At 41.9% G+C, this 26,088-nt stretch overlaps 1 protein-coding gene across 1 annotated transcript in view; it reads left to right on the forward strand.

The window, feature by feature from the left end:
- The window catches only part of Phlpp2 (PH domain and leucine rich repeat protein phosphatase 2), a 70,123-nt gene that overhangs the window by 32,972 nt on the left and 11,063 nt on the right, over positions 1–26,088 (forward strand). The window contains 13 exon segments of the mRNA XM_032888081.1: positions 2,640–2,765; positions 4,563–4,717; positions 7,173–7,319; positions 7,709–7,939; positions 9,083–9,117; positions 9,120–9,284; positions 13,363–13,423; positions 15,920–16,015; positions 17,869–18,024; positions 20,214–20,414; positions 24,312–24,474; positions 25,080–25,210; positions 25,732–25,842. Of these exon segments, the coding sequence (XP_032743972.1) occupies positions 2,640–2,765; positions 4,563–4,717; positions 7,173–7,319; positions 7,709–7,939; positions 9,083–9,117; positions 9,120–9,284; positions 13,363–13,423; positions 15,920–16,015; positions 17,869–18,024; positions 20,214–20,414; positions 24,312–24,474; positions 25,080–25,210; positions 25,732–25,842 (1,778 nt within the window).

A 26,088-nucleotide genomic window follows, 5' to 3' on the forward strand; every position in this document is an offset into this window, starting at 1 on the left:
TAATGTTTTGAGGCTTGATTGGCATAACCAGTGTGAACTGAAGAGGATTATGACAAAATGACCTTTGAAATATATAATCGCTCTAGATACACAGCAGTATAGGCATAATGCGTGTATTAAAAAGACAGATAATGTGGACTGGAGAGGTGACTCAGAGGACAGAAGTGCTTGCTACCAAGATATCTATAAGCTCAAGAATCAAGCCGTAAACTCATTTCAGACTGAGGTGGAAATCAGTGGATACACTGGAAACCTTGAGAATAAGTATGTTTAGGATTCTGTGAGACAGCATAGAACAACAACAACAACACTAATTCTGAAATCAGAATCCTGGGGAGGATTCAGTGCAAACCATGGGAATAGAAAATATTACTGAAATTTAAAAATAATGGGCTAGAGACATGGCTCAACTTTGGCTGTTGTCACAGAGGACCCAAGTTCAAATCCAGGAGGCACCCAGATAGCAGCTCACAAGCATCTTTAACTTCAGTCCCAGCGAGTCCCACACTCTCTTCTGGTCTTTATGGGCCCAGAACATGTGTGTACACACACACACACACACACATACACACACACACACACACACACACACATACACACACACACACACACGCTAATAAAAATGAAAACTAAAATCTAAAAAATATGCTTTACATTGGAATATTATATACAAAGTTTAGAGAATCATACATGGTCAAATACTGAGAAAGTTTTGTGAATTACTCATAAGTAGTAGAAATTAAAGCCAGCATGTCTGTGTAATTATGTTAATTTGGTATTATGTGAATTGACCTCGTAGTGTTACATATGTACAACTTTGGACATTATTAACTATTAATGGTCAGTTGTTTCTCTTATTATTTTGTAGTGGGACTTATTGACACAAAGCCTTTTCCATTGGTCTTTCTATTTGTTTGAGACAGGATCTCACTGTCTATCCCCAGCAGGCTTAGAATTCCTAGAGATCAGTCTTCTTCTGCCTCTCAGTGCTGGGATTAAAGATCTTTGCCAGCCTACCCGGCAAAGTCTTTTAATGTATCTAAAATTAAATTCACTTAATTTTTTAAAAATTATTTTTCCTTTTTATTTTATGTGTATGAGTTTTGTCTATATGTGTGTATATGCACACATGTGTACATGATGCCCTTCCAGGCTAGAGAAGACATCAGATCTCATGGGACTGAATACACAGATGGCTATGAATCATCCAACATGTTAGGATCAGAACTCTGGTCCTCTGCAAGAGCGGCAAGTGCTCTTAAATATGGAGCCATCTCTCCAGTTCCCTATGGTAGAATAGTTAAAAGATTATTCTAGAATATTATCTTTTGGTTTCAAAGAAACTCTTTGTTTTGACACCAGTTTTTATAGTTGTGCTGATTTCTTACCAATGAACAATGATTATGTTGTAAATACCACAATTAAATGTTACAAAAATTTTTGGTTTTAATGAATTTTTACAGTGGGCTTCTTTTTTGCTCAAGGTATTTTGTGTTTCTGCCACTAGGTTCTATCTTTAGTAAGCATTAGAATGTATTGATTTGCAAGTAAAACTTGTAAATTTGTAGCTGGTCTGCCAAGATTCAGAAGCAATGTCATCCAAAGATAGAAGTGGCTCCCTAGCCCAGCCCAGCCCAGCCCAGCCCACAGCCCAGCCCAGCCCAGCCCAGCCCAGCCCAGCCCAGCCCAGCACAGCCCAGCACAGCCCAGCACAGCACAGCCCAGCACAGCCCAGCACAGTCCAGCACAGCCCAGCACAGCACAGCACAGCACAGCACAGCACAGCCCAGCCCAGCACAGCACAGCACAGCCCAGCACAGCACAGCACAGCACAGCACAGCACAGCACAGCACAGCCGAACACAGCAGCACAGCACAGCACAGCACACACAGCACAGCACAGCATAGAACAGCACAGCACACACAGCACAGCACAGCACAGCACAGCACAGCACAGCACAGCACAGCAAAGCCCAGCACAGCACAGCCAACCCAGTACAGCACAGCACAGCCCAGCACAGCACAGCCCAGCAGCACAGCACAGCCCAGCACAGCCCAGCACAGCACAGCCCAGCCCAGCACAGCACAGCACAGCACAGCCCAGCACAGCACAGCACAGCCCAGCACAGCACAGCACAGCACCCAGCCCAGCACAGCACAGCACAGCACAGCCAGCACAGCACAGCACAGCACAGCACAGCACAGCACAGCACAGCACAGCTGTAGGAAGGAGGGAGGGAGGGAGGGAGGGAGGGAGGGAGGCAGGCAGGCAGGCTGGCTGGCTGGCTGGCTGTATTGTTAGCAGATCTGTGTAAGTTGAATTGTTACAGTTTAGGGAAAAGTCTACTTTTTGAGACAAGGATGTTTAGGTAGCCAAGACTTAGCTGGGATTCTCTGCATCTGTCTCCTGGGTACCGGGATTGCAGGCGTGCAGCCCACATCAGCCTCGCTGTGGTTTGATGACCTCTGCACAGTGGCTGTTGGTGTTGCTCACTGCTCCGTGTTCTTGCTGGTTATTTGTTTATATTATTTGGAGAAATGTCTGCTCGGATTCTTTGCCATTTTAAAACATATGTTTTATTACTGCTTTTGACCATCAGTTCTGATTAGTGGTTCTGATTTTTCCCTCCTCTTGTTCAGATAGAAGAAGTGAAGCGCCGGCAACACTCCCTTGCTTTCAGCTCAGCCGGAGCCCAAGCTCAGACCTATCATGTCAGCTTCGAGACTTTGGCTGAGTACCAGAGATGGCAGCGGCAGGCGTCTAAGGTTGGAAGCTTGGACAGGAGATGAGGATGTAGCAGCGAGTGACCATCTTTAGTGTCACACTTGGGGGTTGGGAATTTGGCTCAGTGGTAGAGCACTTGCTAGGAAGCACAAGGCCCTGGGTTCAGTCCCCAGCTCCAAAAAAAAGAACCAAAAAAAAAAAAAAATTTAGTGTCACACTTGGTCTTTCTTAGTGCACAATGAATATAATAACGGGCTTTCACTGGTCTTTACTTTTTTGTATTACCATGGTAATACAATGGTATCAAATGTTTCGGGCACATTTCTCTCTGTACTGTCTTTGTGAGGTGGGTCTCATGAGTTATGGCCTAATGAGATTAGACCCTTAAAGGAACTGAGACATGAGATGTCCACTGCTCCCATCTGCCACAGTAGGCACTGACTGACACACCTACTCCCTACCGATAGCCTGGTGCTTCGTGCTCTGAACATTGTTAGAACAGCCTCGATGGACCATTAGAAGGGGAACTTTCGATGGGACATGACCTGTGATTCTGACACAAAGCCCTCTTGTAGTGTGTTGAGGATAGTTGACATTTCAGCATAATTCTGCTTAACCATTAAGATATGACACTGAACTATACTGTGTCTCTAAAAATTATGTTCTTGGATTCTTCATGTCTCAGGACACAAGTGACTTTCCTCATGTGTTTTTAAACACAATATAGCCATGTGTTTAAGTGTGGTATCATGGATTTTGAAGACTTGATTCAGTTTATTGGTCTTTTATCAGTTATAAAATCTGCTCTTTGTAAAAACTGGTTTCTGTTTTGAGTAACCAACATCCTTCTGCCTTTGTAAGAAGTCACTGTTTCTTGGGCATTGTTAGCATCTTCAGCAGTGTGCTGTGTGATTCCAGCAGAAGAAAACACTGTCGTCAGTAATTAGCAGAGACATGTGGCTACAAAAGCCATCCTGTCCCACACTGTCTCAAAAAAACTTATGTACTTTGAATTATCTTAACATTGATTCTGATTTGAAATGTGAAATTTTAATCCCTTATAGAGACATGAGCAGCTTTTTTCTCTTCCTTCTTTCCTTTTTGTCCAAGACAGGAGCTCATTTATATTGTATTGGCTAGCATGAAATTTATTCTGTAGCCTAGAGTAGCCTCCAGCGACCCTCCACCTCAGTCCCCCAAGGGACGGGCCCACTGTGCTTATTGTACCATAGGGGTTTGTTTTAGATTTCTTGTTTTTTGATAGGTTGGCCTTACTCTCCCTATGTAACCAAGGCTGGATTTGATTTACTGATCATTCTGCTTCCACCTCCTTGGTGCTAGGATTACAGGTCTATACTTTTTTTTTTTTTTTTTTTTCGGAGCTGGGGACCAAACCCAGGGCCTTGTGCTTGATAGGCAAGCGTTCTACCACTGAGCTAAATCCCCAGCCCCTATACTTTTGTTTTTTAAGCAGCTTACAGTTTTAGGGAAAAGTAAAAGTTAACTGTTTTTTTTTTTTTAATATTTATTTATTATATATGAGTATACTGTAGCTGTCTTCAGACACCAGAAGAAGGCATCAGATCTCTTTACAGATGGTTGTGAGCCACCATGTGGTTGCTGGGATTTGAACTCAGGACCTCGGGAAGAGCAGTCAGTGCTCTTAACTACTGAGCCATCTCTCCAGCCCAGTTAACTGGTTTTTATAAATGAACAATAGAATCTATACTTTTTCCCCTTTCCTAGTTTTAGTCAGTTCCTTCTGAGTAAATGCCATTCTGGCCTTGCTGTGAAAGCAGACATTAGCTCAGAAGGCTTTTCTTTTTGCTCTTCTTCAGGTGGTGTCCCAGAGGATCAGCACCGTGGACCTCTCGTGTTACAGCCTTGAGGAGGTTCCTGAGCATCTCTTCTACAGTCAAGACATCACCTACCTCAACCTGCGACACAACTTCATGCAGTTAGAAAGACCAGGGGGCCTTGACACACTCTACAAGTATGTAGAGAAGAGGTTTCCAGACTAGTATGTTGAAAATGAATTTTAATCAGTAGCTTAGTGGGTCACACTTAAGTGGACACATTTACTAGATTAAATCATTCCTCATTTCTATAACAGAATAACCAGAGGCTGGATAATGTATAAAGAGAAGAGGTTTAAATGTAAGAGATGATCCCTTTGCTGCAGCATATCATGGTGGACGGTGGGATAGCCAGACAGGAAACCAGGGATAGTCAGTGGTCAGGACAGAATGTTCGTGACTTAATTAATTCCTCTTCCTTTTTTTACATATTTGTTTATTATTTTAGTGAGGTTGGGTATTGATTGAGCCCAGAACCCTGTGTATATTAGACAAGTATTCTATCCCTGAGCTACGTCCTGGTTCTCACCTCTTACAGGTCTACCACTCTCAGTCCTACCATGCTGGGGCCACGCTTCCAGCACATGAACCTCTGAGAACAACTAGCATTTTCTAAATGCCACTCCATTTTGAAGAAGCAAAACTTTTATTAACACAAATCTCTTTTCTTATTATTCTCCCTATAAAACAGAAGGGTGGTGGAATGTTATATTTCAAAGACTACAATGAATTGCCATTGATTTTGATACTATTTTTTGGTGATTTGTTTTTCTTTTGTTATAAGACAGGGTCTCAGAGTGGCCTGGAACTCACTCTGTAGACCACGCTGACCTTGAATCCATAGAGATCTGCCTGCCTCAGCCTTCAGGGTGCTGGCATTAAAGGCCTGCACCACTGTGCCAGGCTTGGGGTAATCTTTATATTAACACCAAAGCATGATTTGCATTTATGATAAAGCATCATCTGTAGCTATGGCAGAGTGAGAGAGTTCATACATGGACAGTTTTTTACTCAAAAGTTTCGAATTGAAATGGCTTAAGGCTGGAGCAGGCTTTCTCTCTCCTGTGTATTCACTCCCACCAGTTCTCAAGTCCTTGATCAACTGTGGAGCCTCTCTCTTCTGATAATGGAGCCATTTTATCCCTACAAGACAATGATCTATGTGCTTATCTTCTTTGTTAGAGCATATTTTATCTTCCTGTTCTCTCCACATCCCACTTGCATATTTTCACCTAAAACAGCATGAGAGACCAGCCTGGGCTATGTAAAGTGAGACTCTTTCTCAAGAAACTATACAAGACACCAAAATTGAATACCCATGAATGATGATAAGACGTGATTGTGGGTTTCTGTTGGGGAAGGGAGAAATTGAAAATCAAAGCAAAGTGTTTTACATTACATGGGGAATAACACATTAAAGTGACATGTTTGACTTACTCATGTTAGTAACATAATTTTTTTAATCCTTGTATAATATTCAGAAAAACACAGGTATTTACAATCTAATCTTTTACAGATACAAGAATATATTTAGTAATGTTACAGGTATTTGACTTATTTTGTATAGTAAATTAAGATAAGCCTTAACAGTAAGGAAGTCAGCCTTTAGCATTTCCACCTGAGTTGTAAGAGAGCTTGCCAGAGATTCTGAAGTCAAGGCACTTGGGCAAAGAACAATATGTAATCAGAGTCAGGTCGCCTGGAAGTCAGAGGTTACTGTTTGAAAGAGGAGCCTTAGTGTTAGGTAACATAGGTTCCATTCTCAAAGCAGAGGAACAATGCCTTTGGCTTATCACCTTACTTGTATGATATAAGACATGATGTTCCACACACCATTCTATGGCTACAGTGTCTCGAGGTGAGACAGTGTAGAAACTTTGACTGCATAGATGGCAACAACACAGGATTCATGTGCCTCACACACTTTACCACACAAGACTGCCTGCCACCTGTTTTCAAGCTCACCTGACCCATTTATTTCAAGTGACATTCATGCCAATATAATTTTATTATAAAGAAACTGCTTTTAATGTGCTATGTATTTGCTAGCTATTGTGGTATCTGAAGAGACTAAATTTTGTGTATTTCGTGTAGACATTTAGTAAAATGAGTTTAAAGGTAGCAAGTGTGACTTGATAGAAAGGTACTGTGGCAGCAGGAGCTCCCATGGGCATTTTCTGCCTCAGTGTAGGACTTTCTTGACCGGTTGACAGCATGCTCTATATTTTAATCACTTTACTATCTTGTGTCCACACAACATTTGTTAGCACATAAATGAAAACATGTTTTTAGAACAACTCATATGGTGCATATTTTAAACAGGTCATTTACCTGGTTGTGGTAGCATGTGTCTGTAATCCCACCACTTTGCAAATGGAGGCAATATTTTGAGTTTGAGGCCAGCCTATGCTACATCGAGAGTTCTAGGCCAGTTTGGGCTACATGGAAGGTCTCCAACAGCAATAATAAAACAGTTAAAAAAAAAATAGATCATCAAAGTCCATTGATGATCCCTGTAAAGATATAGTGGATATTCATACCATAACAATGGATTTATGGAAATATAGTTTGTATTGTGCCTTTTTTCTTTAGATTTTCTCAACTGAAGGGCCTGAACTTGTCCCATAATAAGCTTGGACTGTTTCCTGTGTTGCTGTGTGAGATTTCTACCCTGACTGAACTCAACCTTTCTTGTAATGGATTTCATGACTTGCCAAGTCAGATTGGTAATCTGTTAAAGTAAGTGTTGGCTTTTTCTACATTCTCTTTTGCAGGAGACCTCTTCTAGTCTTAGAATGCAGGTAGCACTTTGAGCTTTCACAGTGAGATAAGTCACATTCTTAACAAGATTCTATTAAGTAGTGGCTCTTGATGCTAGATCTGACCATGCCACCAAGCAGTGACCCATTCTTTCCATTTCAGCAGCAGAGACTCTGGATCTTTATGTAGTATCTGAAGGCCCATGTCTAACTTCTATTTACTCCCCATGGGCCGGCCACAATTTGGGGAGTGTTGTAATGTTTGAATTGTAAATAATTAGTGTCGTGGCTTAGTCACGAGTTACAGCTCCCATCCTGGCTCGGTTTGTGTCCGCTGTTCCATAATGCAGGCTTGTTTGTTTTCCACAGTCTTCAGACCCTCTGCCTTGATGGCAATGTTCTCACAGCTCTACCAGATGAATTGGGAAACCTGCAGCAGCTTACTTCTCTGGGAATTTCCTTCAACAATTTTAGTCAAATTCCTGAAGTTTTGGAGAAACTCACCATGTTAGATAAAGTGGTTATGGCAGGAAACCATTTGGAAATCCTGAACCTAGGGGTGCTGACCAGGATGAACCATGTTAAGCATGTGGATCTAAGGTGAGGTACTCTACGGGAACATCTTTAGTTTTGCTGGGATGCACCTTGATGTCTTCTCCTCATAAATGTTTCTTTAGGACATTAGGAGCTTAGAACAGTAGAAAAATAGATGCTCTCAGATGGGCAGTAAAACTTCATTATCTACCCAGTAGCAGAGAGAAAAAGGATAGGGCGGGTTTGTTAGTGACAGACTTAGATTGCCCAAGATGGTCTTGACTTACTCTTTCAGCATCGCTTTTTGAGAATTTCCATTTACCCACACTGGATTCAGTAGTCTTTTTTTCTTTTTCTTTACTGGCAGTAGAAGGTACAGCATTGTAGTTCATTGTTTTGATGAGCATTTGCTTATTTATGAGTGGTATCAAACATCATTTTGTATGTTGACTAGTGGTTTCTAGTTTTCTATAAGCTTGACCATTTTTCTGTTGAGTCACTTTTTTTCTTGATAATATATTGTAGTTGAAATATTCAAGGCTTCACTACTAAAAACCTTAAGAGTTTTACTTTGTAGTGACCATTTTTCTCTAAAGGAAGGTGGTAAAAAGTATCTACCACATCTTCTGACATTGCAGGAAGCTGATAGCAGCCCTGTAAAGACAGCCTGGAATTTAGTACCACAGAGAAGGAGAACAGGCTGGTTTGTGCTAAGTCAAGTAGGTGAAGAGACAAGAACCAGAAACATTATATGAAGTTTGTGTTTGAACCATTCATGTGCATTCAGGTGACTTTTTTCTCCTTAGTGCATGGGAGTCTTAGCACAGAGAAAAGGAGGTGTGGGAACCACAGGAAAGGGAAGCTTAGCTTAGCCGAGCTTCTCTCTCACTCCAGAGCATACCCATTTCCTTGTTCTCCCCTTCTCCACCTCACCTTGCTAGGTACTTGGATATAAGTAGTTTTCTCTTCATGAATATTGCCTTTTTCCTGTCTAGTTTGTGTATTTACTGGTTCTAATTTACCTGGATCTTGGCTTCCTTTTCTATAAATCAACAGGTGGTTTTCTTTATGTGGTACCTTGAAAAATGAAGCAAGTAGTGAAATTCTTGAGTTCAGTAAAGAGAGGAGAGGGTCTTACCTCTCTATTCTACGTTTCTAAACCCATAATAGAAATTCTTTTTAGTTATTTTCCTATTTCTGAATATTAAGGATGAACCACTTGAAAACGGTGATTATTGAAAATCTGGAGGAAATAAACACATCACTCACATGGATTTGCGGGACAATCAGTTGACTGATTTGGACCTTAGCTCCTTATGTAGCTTGGAGCAGCTGCATTGTGAGCGGAACCAGTTGAGAGAGCTGACACTCAGTGGCTTCTCCCTTCGAACCCTCTACGCCAATTGGAACAGTGAGTTCTCTATCCAATCTCCTGTTTTAGCTCTTTCAGCTCTAGTCTGAGCCTTCTAAGAAGAGTGGCATCTGTGGTCCTTCTCAGCCACTCTGCAGAATAGAGTTGTGGCCCCTTGTGCATTCTTTTGTAACTTTGCCGTTAGCCCTGAAACAATGGATATAGACCTAAAAAAAGACATGGCTGGGTGCCTTGAAATTCATTGTGCATATGAAGAGGCACTAGGCTCAGTATCTTCTGGAGACCTCAGCCATAGCCAGTGAGAATTTGACTATAAAACCACCTCAGAAGAAGGTGACCATGTCAGAGAAGTGGCAGAACTGTGTGAACAGTGATTCCTGGTGGCATTTACTTACACACAGAATGATTATCACAGTGTTGTGTTGTGTTGTGGTGCGGTGAAAGCATAGGACTGTTAGTAGGAAAATGGGTAAAATCAGCAGCGATGTATTTACACAGTAGGTTTTGTACAATAGTGGAAATGAACGGACTAAAGCTTTGTGTACTGATTGGTGCAGATCCGTCTTGGAAACAGTTTTTGACTGAGAAAGCAAACTGCATGATCATAGTGAACTATGTAAGTTATACCAAAGCTCAAACACAGAAGCAGCGTTTTCTGGGTTAAAACTGTGCTGCAAATGCTACGTTCAGCGTAGTGTTTCCCTCTCAGTGCTAAGGTGAACGGCAGTGTGTTAGGAGCTAACAAGTGATGGTGGGAAACTGCTCTTTTTTCTTGCTTTTCTGTGTTGGAATATGTTATTAGGATAAAATATTTTAGAGACTTCCGCTTTACTGTCTTTCATCATGGTATAGAGGTTCACTCAGGGCTCAAATTAATTTCCTGAATCAGAAGGTCGAGTTGTTGAGCAGGACTGCAAGGTGGCTCTGTAGGTAAAAGAGCTTAACAGAGCCGAGCCGGACACCCTGAGTTCTGTCCCTTGGACCTACAAGGTGGAAAGAGAGAACCAGTTTCTACAAGTTGTCCTCTGGCCACTATGTGACACCTGCATACAGACACAGACGTTTATGCATGCAGAGATAAGTAAGTGTAAGAAGAAGGAAAATGCCTGTTTAATAAAATCTGGGTGCTGCGGCCCACACCTGTAACCCCAGTACTTGGGAGGATCAGGAGTTTCAGGCTAGCCTGAGCTACCAAGTCAAATACTATTTCAGCCTATCACTCCCTTTAGAAAAGCCAGAACAACAATACTGAAAAGGTCTTGAGAGTTAACTGGCACTGTGTATTGATATGCTGAGGCTCCTCTCTTGGCTCATATTTACCATCTGTGCATAGATTAGCTCAGCTCACATGTGTAAGGACAATGTACTCATAGTCACTCTAACCTGGAGAAGCTCTCAATGCCCAGCAACCCTACAATAAGTAGTTATGGCGGATTTACCATCAGTCGGCTATCAGGGTCCTTATGTTCTACCACACAGAAGCCACGCTCTACAAGTGCTGGCTTCAGCAACTTTTGTACCCCATGGCAGTGAGTGGGGTAGCCAGGCCTGGTGGCTGTCTGGTGTTACTCCTCCACAGGCCTTTGGTAGTGGAGCCCTTAGCCTACAAGTGAAGCATTGCCTAGGATAGAAGTCAGGAGTCCTCAGCAGTCGCAGCAGTTGGCATTGTTGCTTCTAGACAGAACTAAATGTCCGGAGTCCTCGTCCCTTGATAGCAGCCACTGTGACAGCTTCCAGATCTGGCACGTCTGAAGACTTAATAGCTCACTGGTATTCTTCCAGCAACCAGGGCTTGCAGTTGCTTTTTTCTGCCTCATTATAGCCTCTGCCTTGTTCCAGTTCAGCTCTCTATCCTCTTTGGCCTTCTCTGTACTTTCTGTGCCATCCTTGTCCCTGACCTGGCTGCTCCTCAGCTGCCTCTTGTTGGTCAGTGTCACAACAAGCTACTGCTGCCCTGTTGGCTGCCAGGCCTGTGGCTCACGAAGACATAGCTTTGTCATCTTTGCAGCCTAGCATGCTCCACTGTCCTGACGAGTGCTGCCTCAGCCACCACTGCTGTGCCACTGCCCCTGCTGCTGCTTTCTTTGTAACCAGCTTAGCCTCTTCTGGTAAAGGAGGCAAGAAGAGATAACTTGAGAGAAATCTTGTATTAGGGCTAAATGTTGGTGGCTCCAAGCTGACTCATCAAGTGAGCAGACAGCTTGCTTATAGCCAGAGACCGGTGTTTACACCAATCATAGCAAACCTCTTATGCAAAGGAAGGTTTGTATTTACACCACTCTCAATGGTCTCTCTGCTAGGCCACTAGGGTTAAGTGTCTCTTTCTGGCTTAGGTAGGTATGGTTATAGAATCATCTAGGATTCATCAAGGCTTGTGACAGGAAAAAGTCCCATGTAAACTGTTTGAAAGCGCCCTAGCTTGAGGATGTCACCTCAGGAGCCCCTTTAAAAGCTGCAGTAAATAACAGTACAGTTGTCATGCATTTTCTTCTGGGCCTCTGTGGTATGTTCATAAAGGTCGGTGCTGGCCTAAAGTCATTTGGCTGGCTGATATTTTGCTTAACACAGTTGAGGGCAGCAAAGGAGAGTACAGCATCTGCCAGTTAAGATACCAAATTGTCTTATCTCCCAATACTCTTTTTTTTAATAGGAAAATGAAAATTAGAAGGAATGCATACAGTAAGAATTTAAGTAACATCATTAACACTACTAGTGACTTTTGCCAGATATCGTAACACTTTAAAAAGTTCAAACCCTGTTCAGTGCCCTAGGGAGGAATGGATCTCTCAGATGTGTTTCATATTCACACACACACAAAGAACATGCAATAGTATGAACAAATGTCAAAAGCATAATGTGGAGGGAATGAAGTCAGACCAAAGCTTATACAGGAGGAAGAGAGAAGAAAACCAGGAGTTCAAGGCCAGCCTGGGTTACATGAGACCTTGTTTCAAAATAAAACACAGTATATATGTGCCTGGGATTACAAATGTGCATCGCCATGCTTGGTTTATGCAGTGCTGGGACAGAGCCCAGGGCTTCCACAGGCTAAGTAAGCACTCTGCCAGCTGAGCTGCCTCCAGCCATTATGAACCCCTTTACCCCAGTATTTGGGGATGTGAAGCAAGATTAGGAGTTCAAGGCTACTTGGGCTACCCAAAAACCTCCTGTTGGGGTGGGGCATGGAGAAAAGTTTCGGTTTTATAAATGGCAAGTGTTGTCTGGTATTTGGAGCCAGGACAGAAAATGGCATGTTTGAGTATGTGGTGGCTAAAGAGATAGGAAACGCTCGAGAATTGATCATGCCTTGTTTGATGATCTGAGCGTTAGTTCTGCTAGTGTTCCAGTTCACTCATCTACACACTTGAGATTGTCTCAGTCTACGTTATGCTTCAACTACAAGTGAGATTATTTTACCGAAAATTTAGATATTGGACCGGAGAGATGGCTCAGTGGTTAAGAGTTCTCAGTGCTCTTGCAGAGAACCTGAGGTAGGTTCCTAGCACCCATATGAAGTTCTCACAGTTGCCTACTAACTTCACCTCAAGGAGATCCAATTTCTCTGCTCTCTGGGGGCCCCTATACTGTATTTTCATACCATACCCATATATGTAATAAAAAATAAATGCTTTTTTAAAGTTCAAGTATTAAACTTTTCAAGTTAGAAAACTAAGTGGTACTATTAACATAAGTGGCTGTAGTGTTAACATTACTGATGTAGTGTAAATGCAAAAGACCCGAAAGTTAGTAGTTGTGTGTTTGCAAAGACAGACTAGTGTTAGACAGCAGAGTGAGCTGCCAGTAGTTTTTATCTTTAGTCATCCCCACAAAGCCACTTTTGCTTTGTTTATCAGCTGTTTCTTTAAAAAAAAAAAAGAGAGATGTGTATATATGTGTGGGAATGTGCAGGTGCCATGAAGGCCTGTAGCATCAGATCCCCTGGAAACTGGAATTAACAGGCTGTTTGAACTACCTGCTGTAGTGCTGGGACCTGTACTGGGGTCCTCTGGAAGAGCAGTAGATGCTCTTAACCACTGAGCCATCTTTCCAACCCTCTCCAGTAGTTCTTGCTTTCTTGTTAGAGAGCATTGTTAACATATTGTCTGTTTTCTCATAGAGCTGACAGCAGTGAATGTCTATCCAGTACCAAGCCTGCTCACTTCTTTGGAACTCTCCCGGTGAGTCTCTCCATAAGGGTGGAGCTTGTTTTGATTGGGGGGGTGCTTCAGGGGAGGGAGAGAGAGACTATTTCATGGCTAAAGGAAGGAGCCTCTGGGAGAGTAAGAGGACTTAGATCTCTTCTGTCTGAATAAACAAAATGTTGCTTAATTCTACTGTCTTCACCTTGTGTCTAAATTTCTCATGAGATCTCTGTTTCCTTACTTATATTTCCTTACCCTGTCAGCAGCTCACTTTAGGCCCTCTCTAGTTCACTTTTCTCTACTGACATTTGTTCTCTCTTTGTTTTTAAAAGCAGCTTACAAATTGGCCATGTTGTTTGTAAAGCCATGTTATTCATTGCTTCTGCTCTTTGGTTCTGCTGCTGTGTTCTCCTGCAGGCAGTCACCCCCAAGTTCTGACTTGGTACACTGCCCTGTTGTAGATGCAGTCTCACTGAGTCCAGTGATCTGAGTCACTCCTAAGTGTTGGCATCAATCAATTTTCTAGAATGATCCTTTTCTCTCAGGTTAGGCTCATGTATCCAGTTCTTCACTAGTTAATTTTGCTACCTACACCCCCAGGAGCCTCAAACCTGTGTAAAATTAACTCATTTCCCACTGCACCATTCTTATTTTCTTTGTCTGTTCATACTCAGCACCGACATGCTGATCATTCTTGTCATTTAAGCCAGAAGCCTGAAAGTAGCTTTTGTCCTTTATTCTGTCCTCCTTCCTAAGCCTAATCCTTCTCCAAGCCATCGTCATTTCTGCCCCCTTGGCAGTGCTGGAACTCCTCCCTCTCCTTCAGCTGAATGACTACTCACTTGGACCTACATCATTCCTGATTCTTCTTCTTTCCTTTCGTTTTTCTTCCTTTTCTTTCTTTTTGGCAGAATCCTCTTTACTGGGCTTTATGTACCAGTAATGTATTTAAAGTGCATAGCTGACATCATCTGTATATAGCTTATAAACCCTTGATGTAGGTCCTGTACATAGAGGACCAAGTAAGAACTTTCCAGACATGGTTCAGACTTGGTTCCAGCCTCCTTTCCCCTCTGCTCCCATCATTTCATGCTCCAGCATTGCCAAACTGCTGGGCATCCCATCACACACACACTCCTCCTTGCCATCTCTGTGCTCTGACTCAAGTTGCCATCTTTGCCTGAGTACCTTCATGTGAGGGCACAGAATATAACCCAGATGTCAGGCTTCTTAGCAATAAGTTGCCCTGGTCTATTGCAGGCCAAGTGTCCTTCCCTCTAAGTTGTCACACAGTGTCTGTTTCTCCTACATAGCTCTCACGTCTTCTGCCACCTAATTGGTAGACACCTTGCGATCTAGAAGGGTAGGTTACATCTGACAATAGAAGTCTTTATGGTGAGGTCTTAACTATTTCAAGTTCATATTTCCAGTGGCTTGAAGCTTTGCCCTGCTCCTCGTTGCCTTTTGCCTCTACTTTCTCACTGTTACTCCTTCTGTTTTTCTCAGAATTTGCTTCTCTTCTCTCTGCCATTACTCATGGAATTCCTGATCATCTTTGATACCACTTCCTCCAAATCTCTCCTCATCTTGTCTCACTACATCCTGTTGCTTCTGTTCAAAGTCTTCTCTGAACATGTGATGTGACACAGTTGGTATAAATTGCTGTGCACATTTGAGTTTTTGTCTCTACCTTTCTACAGTAACAGCATTTTCTGATTGACAACGGTATTTCTGGCAGCATCCCAGACACTTCTTAGAAATAGTGTTCCTGCCCTAAGGTTCTTATAGGTGACTTAATATACACATTAGCGCCTAATGAAACACATTCCATTAGTTTGTTCTTTAGATTTTCATAACTATGATGAAATAAGCAATTTAGAAGAAGGAAAGTCTATTTTAGCTTGCACTCTCGGATCCGTGGCCACTTACCATGTCATCTTGGGTCCCTAAGGAAGTATATAGTATTATGGTGGCAGTCGTAGTGACTTACCTCATGACAACTGAGAAGAGGCCAGCTCTCCTTTGAGCTCTTGCTTCCTCCTTTTCCTTATCCTTTTTATCTTTCTTCTGTTTGTTTTTTAAAATGTTCTCTATATTTAACCCGGGCTGGCCTTGAACTTAATGATCCTCATGCTTGCCTCAACCTCCCAAGTGCTAGGATTACAGTGTGAGCTGTCACCCTGGCTTAATCCCACCAGTTAATTTGTTTTTAATTAACTTTTAGAAAAATTTCTGTGTGTGGATGTTTTGTCCGTGTTTATGTCTGTAATACCACATGTATGCCTGGTGCCCTGGGACTGCAAATAGAGATGGTTGTAAGCTGATATGGAGGTGCTAGGAATTGAACCCTGGTCCTCTGGAAGAGCAGCCATTGCTCTATATCACTGACCCATCTCTTCAGTCCCACCCACCAATTTATAATAGCACCACATGCTACTAGAACAAACTGCAGTAACATGTCTTTGAAGGAAACATTTAATATCCAAACCATAGTAACTTTTTACCTTAAGTGATGATTCTTATTCTTTGCAGAAACTTGCTAGAATGTATCCCTGACTGGGCCTGTGAAGCAAAAAAGCTAGAAATACTAGATATAAGCCACAATCTGCTTACAGAGGTTCCCATGAGGTATGTGTACATATGCATGCATGCATGATATATGTGTTTAAGTGCTTCTTTAGTTTCAGGTTGCCTTTCATTGTTGGTGACTGTTGAAGGACCTGCTGAGTAGGAGTTGCTATAAGGACATAGTGATGACTAGTGCATGACCTTAGCCAACAAGAAACTTAGTAGGACTCTGTAACGTACACACGGATAACTGCTAACATGTGCTGTCAGTTTCTGGCATGGTTAGTGGTATGATAATAGGAATATAACTTCTGTAGGGTGACTTATAATGAGCTGGAAATGTCCTGAGAACTCCGGTTTTATGATCTAACTAATCCTTTAATCCCTTTTCTGTAATATTGTCAGTCTCTCCTTAGATTCAGATGAGGAGCCTAAGGACAGTTAGGGAACCTGTAGAAGGCAACAGTTCACCAGGGAGATACCATTTGAATATAGCATTCTTATCCTGGAGGCTTACTTTTAGTCACGACATTTATAAATTGTTTTAAAATTTCAGGAGAACTTTAAATAGAGAGTACTTTGTGGTAAGGTGGCATTTGAATTCACCATTACCAGGTGGTGAGATTTACCTAACTTGAGGAGGGAGATAGTGGTGCTTGAGGGGTAGGTGAGGATGTTATACTATATATTCTGAAGTATTTAAATTTAAAATGTAGGCTTTTGGAGTCTTTAAAATTAACATAGAGGCTTTGTAGCACAGTAGGTCAGCACAGAGTCTCTGATTGTCATATCCAGACAGTGTTAACGGTTTAGTGAGACCTTTGGCAGATCACTACATCTTGGGCAAGTCACTAACACTTTTTGGATTTTATTGATAACTGCCTAGTGATATAATATTTTAAACTCTTAATAATTTTTATTGTAATAAAATTTTCATTATGGAATTATATTAATAAACAGACTGAGTTATCAGTATTGATAAATGCTGTCCAGATTTCATTTCTGTCTAGACTTAAGTTAAAATAAATTTATTCTAGAAACTGCTTTACCTGTGGCTTTCAACCTTCCTAAAGCTTCAACCCTTTAATACAGTTCCTCATGTTTTGGTAACCCCCAACCATAAATTATTTTCATCGCTACTGCATTATTACCAGACTGTCTTGACCCACCAGCTTCCAGTAATGGCACAGAGACTTATATTTGTTTATGAATGCTTAGGCCTCATAGTCTAGGCTTATTTCTAATTAGCTCGTATGACTTAATTAACCTGTTCATTATAATCTATGTTCTGCCATGTGGCCTGTTACCTCTCTTCAGTCTGGGCACCTGTTCCTCTGTGTCTGGTTGGCGAATCTTTTCCCCTCCCCTCAACACAACTGATTGTTTCCCACAGTTCCACTCTCTTTCTGGATGTTTCACCTGTCCTCTCCTGCCTCAGCTATAGACTGCTCAGCTCTTTATTAAACCCATCAGGTAATGCAGAAGATGTTTACAGAGCACTGAGACAGACGATGCCGCATTAAACCATCAGTACCAAAGTCAGACAGTTCTCAGCTCTCTGCTGGCACACAAGCCAACGTTGGAGTGGTACAGTGCAGAAGATTATCCCAGCACTTCATAGCCATAATCTTGCTGCAGTTATAAATCATAATTAAATATTTGTGTTTTCCTATATGGTCTTAGGTGACTCCTGTGAAAGGATCGCTTGAGCCCCAGGTTTAGATTCTGTGCCACTGTACTCAGAATCTCACTGTGACTTCTGGGTGGGTGCTAGGTGACAGAAGTGACAACTTACTTGACTCAGTCACTTGTCAGTGGTTGCATATTCCAATAGTAGGGTCATTGACTAATCTTAATTAGCTGATCTATAACAGACTTACAAAGGATTGAAGTAAGCTTTTGTTTCTTCTTAGAATTCTGAGTAGTCTGAGTCTTCGGAAACTGATGGTAGGACACAACCACATCCATGTCCTTCCGGCACTGGTGGAGCACATTCCCCTCGAGGTACTGGATATCCAGCATAACACTCTGTCCAGGCTGCCGGACACACTGTTCTCCAAGGCCTTAAAGTGAGTGCTGCAGAGGACAGTCATTGCCTCCCACCGCACCGCCCTGCCCCGGTGCTCTCTGTGTTAGAGTTACGGCTCTGCACACACGCGGTGCTCATTTGCATGATAGAAAGTATAAGTGTTCATAATAAGCTTGAAAGTTGAAGTAACTGTCCAATACTTCATTATTGTGGTAAATGCTTTCAACAGGCTGGGGACACTTGGGGTTTCACTGTAGTCAGAGAGAAATAGCTTCAGGTAGAACCTTTGATGAATTTCAGCTCTGCATTAAGGAAAAAGGACTGGCTACTAAAGTCAGCTTTATTAAAGCTTAGGCAAGTGGTCTTTGAGTTGTGTTTTCCTGACGTCTAGAACACTAGTTAGCTGCTTTGAACATCATGAATTTGAATGTAACATCTTTCTAGAAGGTATTATTTGCCATCTTGTTATCAATTAGTGAGTAGATGGTTTTCTTCCTGTTTTAATATTTATAATCAGGTTTACTTAAATGTCATCTTTAAAGAAAAAGTAGATACTTATTTATTATTTATTTTTGTGGTGCTAGGGATTAAGTTCAGAGTATTGCTCATAGTAAGTACTGCTCTACAGTTCCGCAATTCTAGCCCAGGAAAGCTGCTTTTTAATGGCCGTCTTTACAATATAAGAAGGGAGTGTACGAGATGGAGAAACAGGTAAGGAGCAGGGATTTGACACAGGCTCACAGCTGTGAGACATACCTGCAGCCAGAGTCCACAGGTTTCTTGTTTCCTGTTGTCCAGTTTATGTCTCTCTTAATTGGTAATACTCTTAGCTGGATATTCCTCAAAATAAAATAACAACATTAAAAAAGAAATGACACTGTTTGAGGGGAATCTTCTGTTGGGCAACTTTCTGTGAAGTGTTGAAATTGTTAATTAACAAGCGTGTATTCTTGCATAATATAACCTAAAATGTAGTCTTAAGTGACTGAAGATAGTTAAGAAACCATCTACTTAACACAGTGCTGTCAGAACAGACACACATGATCCTCACAAACTTAAAAGCTCATTAGGGATGCTGATATGCATTTAACAACACACAAGTTGAAACTGGAGAGCGCTCAGTTGGCAAAGTGCATTCCTTACAGGCATAAGGATCTGAGTTCAGTTACCCAGAACTCACGTAAAATTGCAAGGCATGGTAGTGTGTGCTTATTATTCTGGCATAGCTGTTCTGACATCTGGATCCCTGGGGCTTGCCAACCAGCCATGTCACCATCCCATGGGTGGCTTTTTGAATATGACACTCAAGATCGTCCTCTTGTCTATACGCACACACACACACACACACACACACACACACACACACACAAGACAACAAGACACAAGTTTAATGATGTTTCCTTTCATTGAGGATATTCTGTGTTTATAAACATTATATTTGTCCCATTATTAAAATTATACCATGGCTTGTTTGTTCAACGGACAAAGATTAAACCGACTTATGTACTGTGTATATATGTATATATATATATGTATATATATGTTGTATATACACACACACACACACACACACACACACACACACATATATATATATATATATATATATATATGTTGCATTCGTTTTGTATAGTGCAGTTTGGACTTACTCTTAGCCAAAATGCCAAGAAACAATACAACTGCTATTTGATAAAGCTTTTCTGGACCTTAAAGAGGCAGAATATTTTTAAAAGCCACTAAAAACCATGTATTCCCTTTCCCCATAAGGTCTGTTTTTAGAACTGTACCCTAGGAAAATAATTGGATAAGAATCCAAGATTTTCATTGTAGTATCTATAGTAATATGTGTACAAAAGTGTAAATAGTCTGTGTAGATACACTATCAGTATTATGCGACTAGTTAAATACATAGTGATTTGTTACAAAGAGACAACATCATTTGAAGGTTATCTTTATAGTTCAGATGTGTATTACAGTGGTATTCAGTGGTGTCCATGGCAATGGGAAAAGGTGGGTTTGCTTGCAGCCATTATAGAAAAATAGCTCGAAAAATAGCCAGGCCTGTGTTCCTTCTTGCCATCTGGTTTTGAGTTACATAGATACAGAGAAAACTTCCTGGAGGAAATGATTCTTGACTTTGGGAGCTTGGTAGCAGCATTCCCCGTTGCAAGGGCATGATGGTTTCTACTTAACAAGGCAGCAGACTCGAAGGGAATGATGTTCTGTCAGTCTCAGGTACTTGAATGCATCCGCAAATAGTCTGGAGTCTTTGCCTTCTGCGTGTGCTGGAGAGGAGAGCCTGAGTGTGCTGCAGCTGCTGTACCTGACCAACAACCTTCTGACAGACCAGTGCATACCTGTTTTGGTCGGGCACCCACACCTGCGCGTTCTGCACCTTGCAAACAACCAGCTACAGACCTTTCCTGCAAGGTGAGTGGTTGCAGTCTGTCTTAGCTATCGAGCTATGACACGTCTGACTTGCTGGTGCTGTGACCTCATTAGCTCAGCAGGAAAAGCTTGCTTAAGTCATCCCTGGTTGAGTGGGAATAGCCAAAGAGATTGCAGTTAAGAGGTGTTTGATTTTTGTTTTAATTATTTAATAATGATCTGAGAATATTCTACCCAGAAAAGTACAGAGTTATGAAATAAAATTTAAATCTCTTAAGTTTTTTCTTATCACCAGTGTATTATATAATATGATGTCTAATAGTTTATTCTTTATATGTATTTTTATAAAATGTGTAATGTGTGTCACTTACTTATTTGTGCCTCTGTCCTTGAACCTACAGTCAGATTGGAGAACCTACAGCATCTAGGAGTGGTTCTCACTTTTCCAATTCTGTGACCCTTTAATACAGTTCCTCACATTGTGGTGACCCCCAGCCATAAAATTGTTTTCATTGCTACTTCATAACTTTAATTTTGCTACTATTATGAACCCTAACATAAATATTTTTGGGCATGAGAGATTTGCCAAGGGTGTTGTAAATCGCAGGTTCAGAACCTCTGGTCTAAGTAGTTTCCATGCAGCGTACAAATACAAGACATTGAAGATCCCAGTTTGGGAACTGAGAAGATGACTTAGTGGTTAAAAGTGCTTGCTACTCTCCTAGAAAACCCAAGTTCAGTTCCCAGCACTCATGCGAGGCTGTAACTCCCACTCCAAGGGATCTAACTCCCTCTTCTGGCCTCTGAGGGCAACTGCACAGGTGTGGCATTCACCCCCACACACTTATAGATAAACATAAATTTGAAACAAAGGTACTAAGTTGCCAGGTAGGAGTTAGGACTGGAGGAGAGAGGAGAATGTTAATAATCTGTCACAGCAAGAAGACATGAGGGAGAGTCCCTGGAGCCCAAGTTTAAACAGTGACCGTGGAAGAATGTGTATATTTCAAAATAAATTTAACTTTTAAAAAATGTAGGGGTAGGGGATTTAGCTCAGTGGTAGAGCGCTTGCCTAGCAAGCGCAAGGCCCTGGGTTTGGTCCCCAGCTCCGAAAAAAAAAATAAATAAATAAATAAATAAAAAAATGTAACTCAGTTGCTGGAGTCCTTGCCCAATATGCACAAGCCGCATGCTCCATCCCCAGCCCTGCATAAGGCAGTTATGGTAGCACTTATCTGTAATCTCAGCATTTGAGAGATAGCAGCAAGAGGGTCAGAAATAAAGGCCATTTTCACCTATATATCAAGTTCAAAGTCAACCTGGAATGCACAAGACCCTGCTCCCCATACCCACTCCCAAAATTCTGTCATTAAAAAAAATATAACATTTTTGGGGCTGGAGAGATGGCTCAGTGAGTGGTTAAGAGCACTGATTGCTCTTCTAGAGTCCTGGGTTCAAGTCCCAGCAACCATATTCTACAGTTTCTTATTCTAGGCCTGCTGACCATCTTGTAGGAATTGGCTTGTTCTTTCTACCAGGTGGATCCCAGGGATCAAATTCAGATAGTCAGGCTTGGCAGCAAGTGCCTTCCTTTATCTAGTGATTCACCAGGCACAGTTGTATACTCAATAAGCAGGATCAAATTCAGATAGTCAGGCTTGGCAGCAAGTGCCTTCCTTTATCTAGTGACTCACCAGGCACAGTTGTATACTCAATAAGCAGCTGACTTAGGATATGGGTATTGTATTTCCATTTACAAGTCAGAAGAACCTAGGCTAGGAGTAGTGTAAAAGAGAAGAGGAGGGTTCAGTGGTTAAGAGCACTGGCTGCTTGTCCAGAGGACTTGGACTCAGTTCTCAGCATCCCCATGGCAGCTTACAACTCTCTGTAACTCTACTTCCAGGGGCCTGTTACCCTCACACAGACATACACGCAGGTAAAATACCAGTGCACATTAAAATAAATAAATAAAAAAGCCAGGCAGTGGTGGTACACACCTTTGATCCTAGCACTTGGTAGGCAGAGGCACATGGATCTCTGAGTTCAAAGCCAGCCTGGTCTACAGGAGAATACACAGAGAAACCCTGTCTCGGGATGGGGTCGAAGGAAGAAAAGAAAAGAAAGAAAAAGAAAAACAATGAAAATTGGCCCTGGGAATGCCTTTTAAAGATACACATGTCACCACTAGGTCCAAGTGAACTCACTCATGATAACTGTGTCACCCTCCATTATATGCCTTTGTCATCATACCCAGGTCTTTGTAAATGCCTTTTACATGAATTTAGCATTTTGTCAGATAGCACTCATTATGTGATTATTTATAGTGGTTGCATTAATAGATTTTGGGGGAGTTGTTGGTAAGATGGTCCAGTTGGTAGAGTGCGTGCTGTGCTTACTTGACTTAAGTTCAGATTACTGGAACTCACATCAAGACCAGCGGTGTAGTACACACCTGTGACCCCAGCACTGGGGAAGTAGAGACAGGAGGGTCTTTGGGGTGGCAGGCAAGCTAGTCCAGCTTCAGGCTTAGTGGAGCCCCATCTCAAAAAACACAAACAAGCTACCCAGTGTTGACTCCAGGTTTCTCTTTGTGCACACACACCTGCTTATGCACATAAAAGTTGTACACACACACACACACACACACACACACACAAATAATTATTTGTCTTTATTTCCAGTTTCTTTAAGTGTACATATATTATCACATAATACAACCGAATAATTTTCTAAGCTTACTTATTAAATGTATGAGTTTTCTTTTCAGTATAGTATAGGTGTGTATCTCATGAGGAGGTGCACTTGCAAAATATGAATTTCCTAGCAGTTGAAATTGTGATGTATTAGAAAGATAAGGTAGGGGTGCTGGAGGGATGGCTCAGCGGTTAAGAGCGCTAACTGCTCTTCCAGAGGTCCTGAGTTCAATTCCCAGCAACCACATGGTGGCTCACAGCCATCTGTAATGGGATCTGATGTCCTCTTCTGGTGTGTCTGAAGAGAGTGACAGTGAACTCACATATGTAAAATAAACAAATAATTAAAAAAAGAAAGATAAGGTGGAGAATTCAGACAAAGTAGTGATTTGGGGAACTGAAGATGGCTTAGTAGTTGAAAGCCGAGGACCTGGGTTTGGTTTCTAGCATGTGCATCCATCCTCTTCTGGCCTCCATGGCCCATGCAGGCAAATACACGTGCTTGTGAAAAAGAAAGAAAGAAAGTCTAAAAACTGTTTAGAGAAATCTGATGGGAAGTTTAGTGAGATTGTAATAGTAATTCTTTCAGATTGCTAGTACTATTGGTGATTTATTTTCCAAACTTTACACATTATTGTTTCCAAAGAAATTAGAGAAGTTTGTTAATGTAGACATTAGGTTTAGGATATTTTGGTTAACATGTGAAGAGCTTTGCAGTCAGAGTGGTGTAAAGAGTTCCCGTGTCCCGAGCAGGGTGCTGTGTGTGCAAGACCTTGGTGGTGAGTGGCGGGGGTGCTAGTCGGCATCTGTGGACGTGCAAGGGGCCTCAGCCTCTTCAGCTTACAGTGGGCACGGGGAAGCCCGGTCGCTCACTGACATAGGATTTTGCAGCCTTGTTAGTGCTGCAGCAAGGAAGGCCACACTAGGCTTTCCACACTAGGCCAGTGCTTTTCCATGGACTACAAGTCAGACGATGCTGTGCCCACCTCTGTGGGAAAACAAGGGCAGCGCAGCGGAAGCCCTGAGTGCTGAGCGGCTGTCGTGCTGACAGGCAGCAGGCTTGGTGGCAACGGTGAACTGAGCATGGTTGACGTCTGATTCTTCTCTTCTTACAAGGGTCTTTGCAGTAAGACCAAGTTGTCTTTACCCTGCGGCTGCTAGAAAATAGTGCAACCTGGCAGCTGCTCTTTTCTGACACCGCATGATGCTTTGATTTCTTGGTTTTTGTTTTTGTTTTTTTTTTCAGTAAACTAAACAAATTGGAGCAACTGGAAGAACTGAATCTAAGTGGGAACAAGCTTAAAGCTATTCCCACAACCATAGCAAACTGCAAAAGGCTGCACACCCTTGTCGCTCATGCCAACAACATCAGCATTTTCCCAGAGATCCTGCAGCTGCCTCAGATTCAGGTACTTGGATGAGTAGCCTGACATCCTCACTGCAGAACGTCAAGGGTGAGAGTGAGGTGCCTTTGTTAAAAGGAAGAAGCAAGGAGCATGAATAAGATTGCCTCCCTCAAAAGACTTTCTCCTGAGCTCATTTTTCCTTCTGCCAAAAAGATTCATTGAGAGACAGGACTGAACTGCTGCCTTCTGATATCCCCAAACAGGGGACAGTCCTCTACTTTCTTAGACCTTCCCTCAAATGGCCAAGCCAAGCCCCAATCCTATGTCAGGTTCCTTCCCTATCACTATAACGAGAGTCAACAACTTTAACCACAGGCGTGCCCTAGAGGTGTTGGCTGAATAATAGTGACAAAACTACTTAAACAGCATGGCCAGACCGCTTTATAGCTGTGCAAAGCTAATATGTGCTGCCCATGAATGTGGCTGAATTCCTCTTTTCTTCAGAGATAGAGTGCGTCTTGTTCTCTTCCCATGTGCTCACTTTAAATTCTGAGTCTACTGAATTCATTCCTGGGAAGAAATAAGTTCCCAATTGAAGCTAAGGGGAAGATTGAATGTTTGAATTTGAATGAATTGTACTCTTGTTTGGTTTCTCTATTTCTTCTCAGTTTGTTGACCTGAGTTGCAATGATTTGACAGAAATACTAATTCCAGAGACTCTGCCTGCCACTTTACAAGACCTTGATCTTACAGGAAATACAAATCTGGTTCTGGAACACAAGACTTTGGACATGTTTAGGTAAGAAAAGAAAATCTGAAACCGATTCCATATGTTTCAGCCATCAGTGAGTTATCGTTAGATTGTGGAAATCTCGGTTAATTAAAGGAACAGAGTGGATTAGGCCGGAACACGCTTAGACTCTTGTCTTTGGTTCATTTCTACTGAGCTACACACCAAGTCATTTTACTTGGCAGGCATAGATACATGTCTGGTGGCAGAAGTCATATTTTAACATCTAGGTGACAATGCGCATGTATTCTTTCAAGGTCTTTTATATAGCTTAAGGAAGTAGACAGCAGAAGCTTAGAGACCTTTGTGACCTCTTAGTTGAGCCTGTCTTTAGCTTCTGTTTCTCCTACCACTCTCTCTTCTCCTACATCAGAGCCACGGGTTCATCATCCCACTTTGATTTATTCTTTCTGGAAATGCATCTTAGTCTGTCAAAAGATGACTTTCTAAAAAGTGCATCATTGTTATGATAGTTCTGATAAAATACAGAAGAGAATATGATTTAATCTTCCCTTCTTCACCTCCTACAGCCATATCACAACACTGAAAATTGATCAGAAACCTTTACCGACCACAGATTCTACAGTTACATCAACCTTCTGGAGCCATGGACTGGCTGAGATGGCTGGGCAGAGGAATAAGTGAGTCTCAGGCCTGGGGACTGGAGAGACAGACACCCATCGCCTCCTAGGCCTGCTCTGCTGTCACCACTAGACTGCGCTGTCCTGTCTGTCTCACCGTCATGAGTCTCAGAACTTTAGCACGAGATAAGATCCTTCTAAAGCCATGAGAGAGAAAGAGGATAAAGGGAACATGTAGCCCACAAAGTACTAAATACCTCTTAATGTCTTCTTAGGAAATAAATTTCTTTTTCTATGAGTGAAATT

The sequence above is a fragment of the Rattus rattus genome, chromosome 17 (genome assembly GCF_011064425.1).
Source record: "Rattus rattus isolate New Zealand chromosome 17, Rrattus_CSIRO_v1, whole genome shotgun sequence".
Lineage (NCBI taxonomy): Eukaryota > Metazoa > Chordata > Mammalia > Rodentia > Muridae > Rattus > Rattus rattus.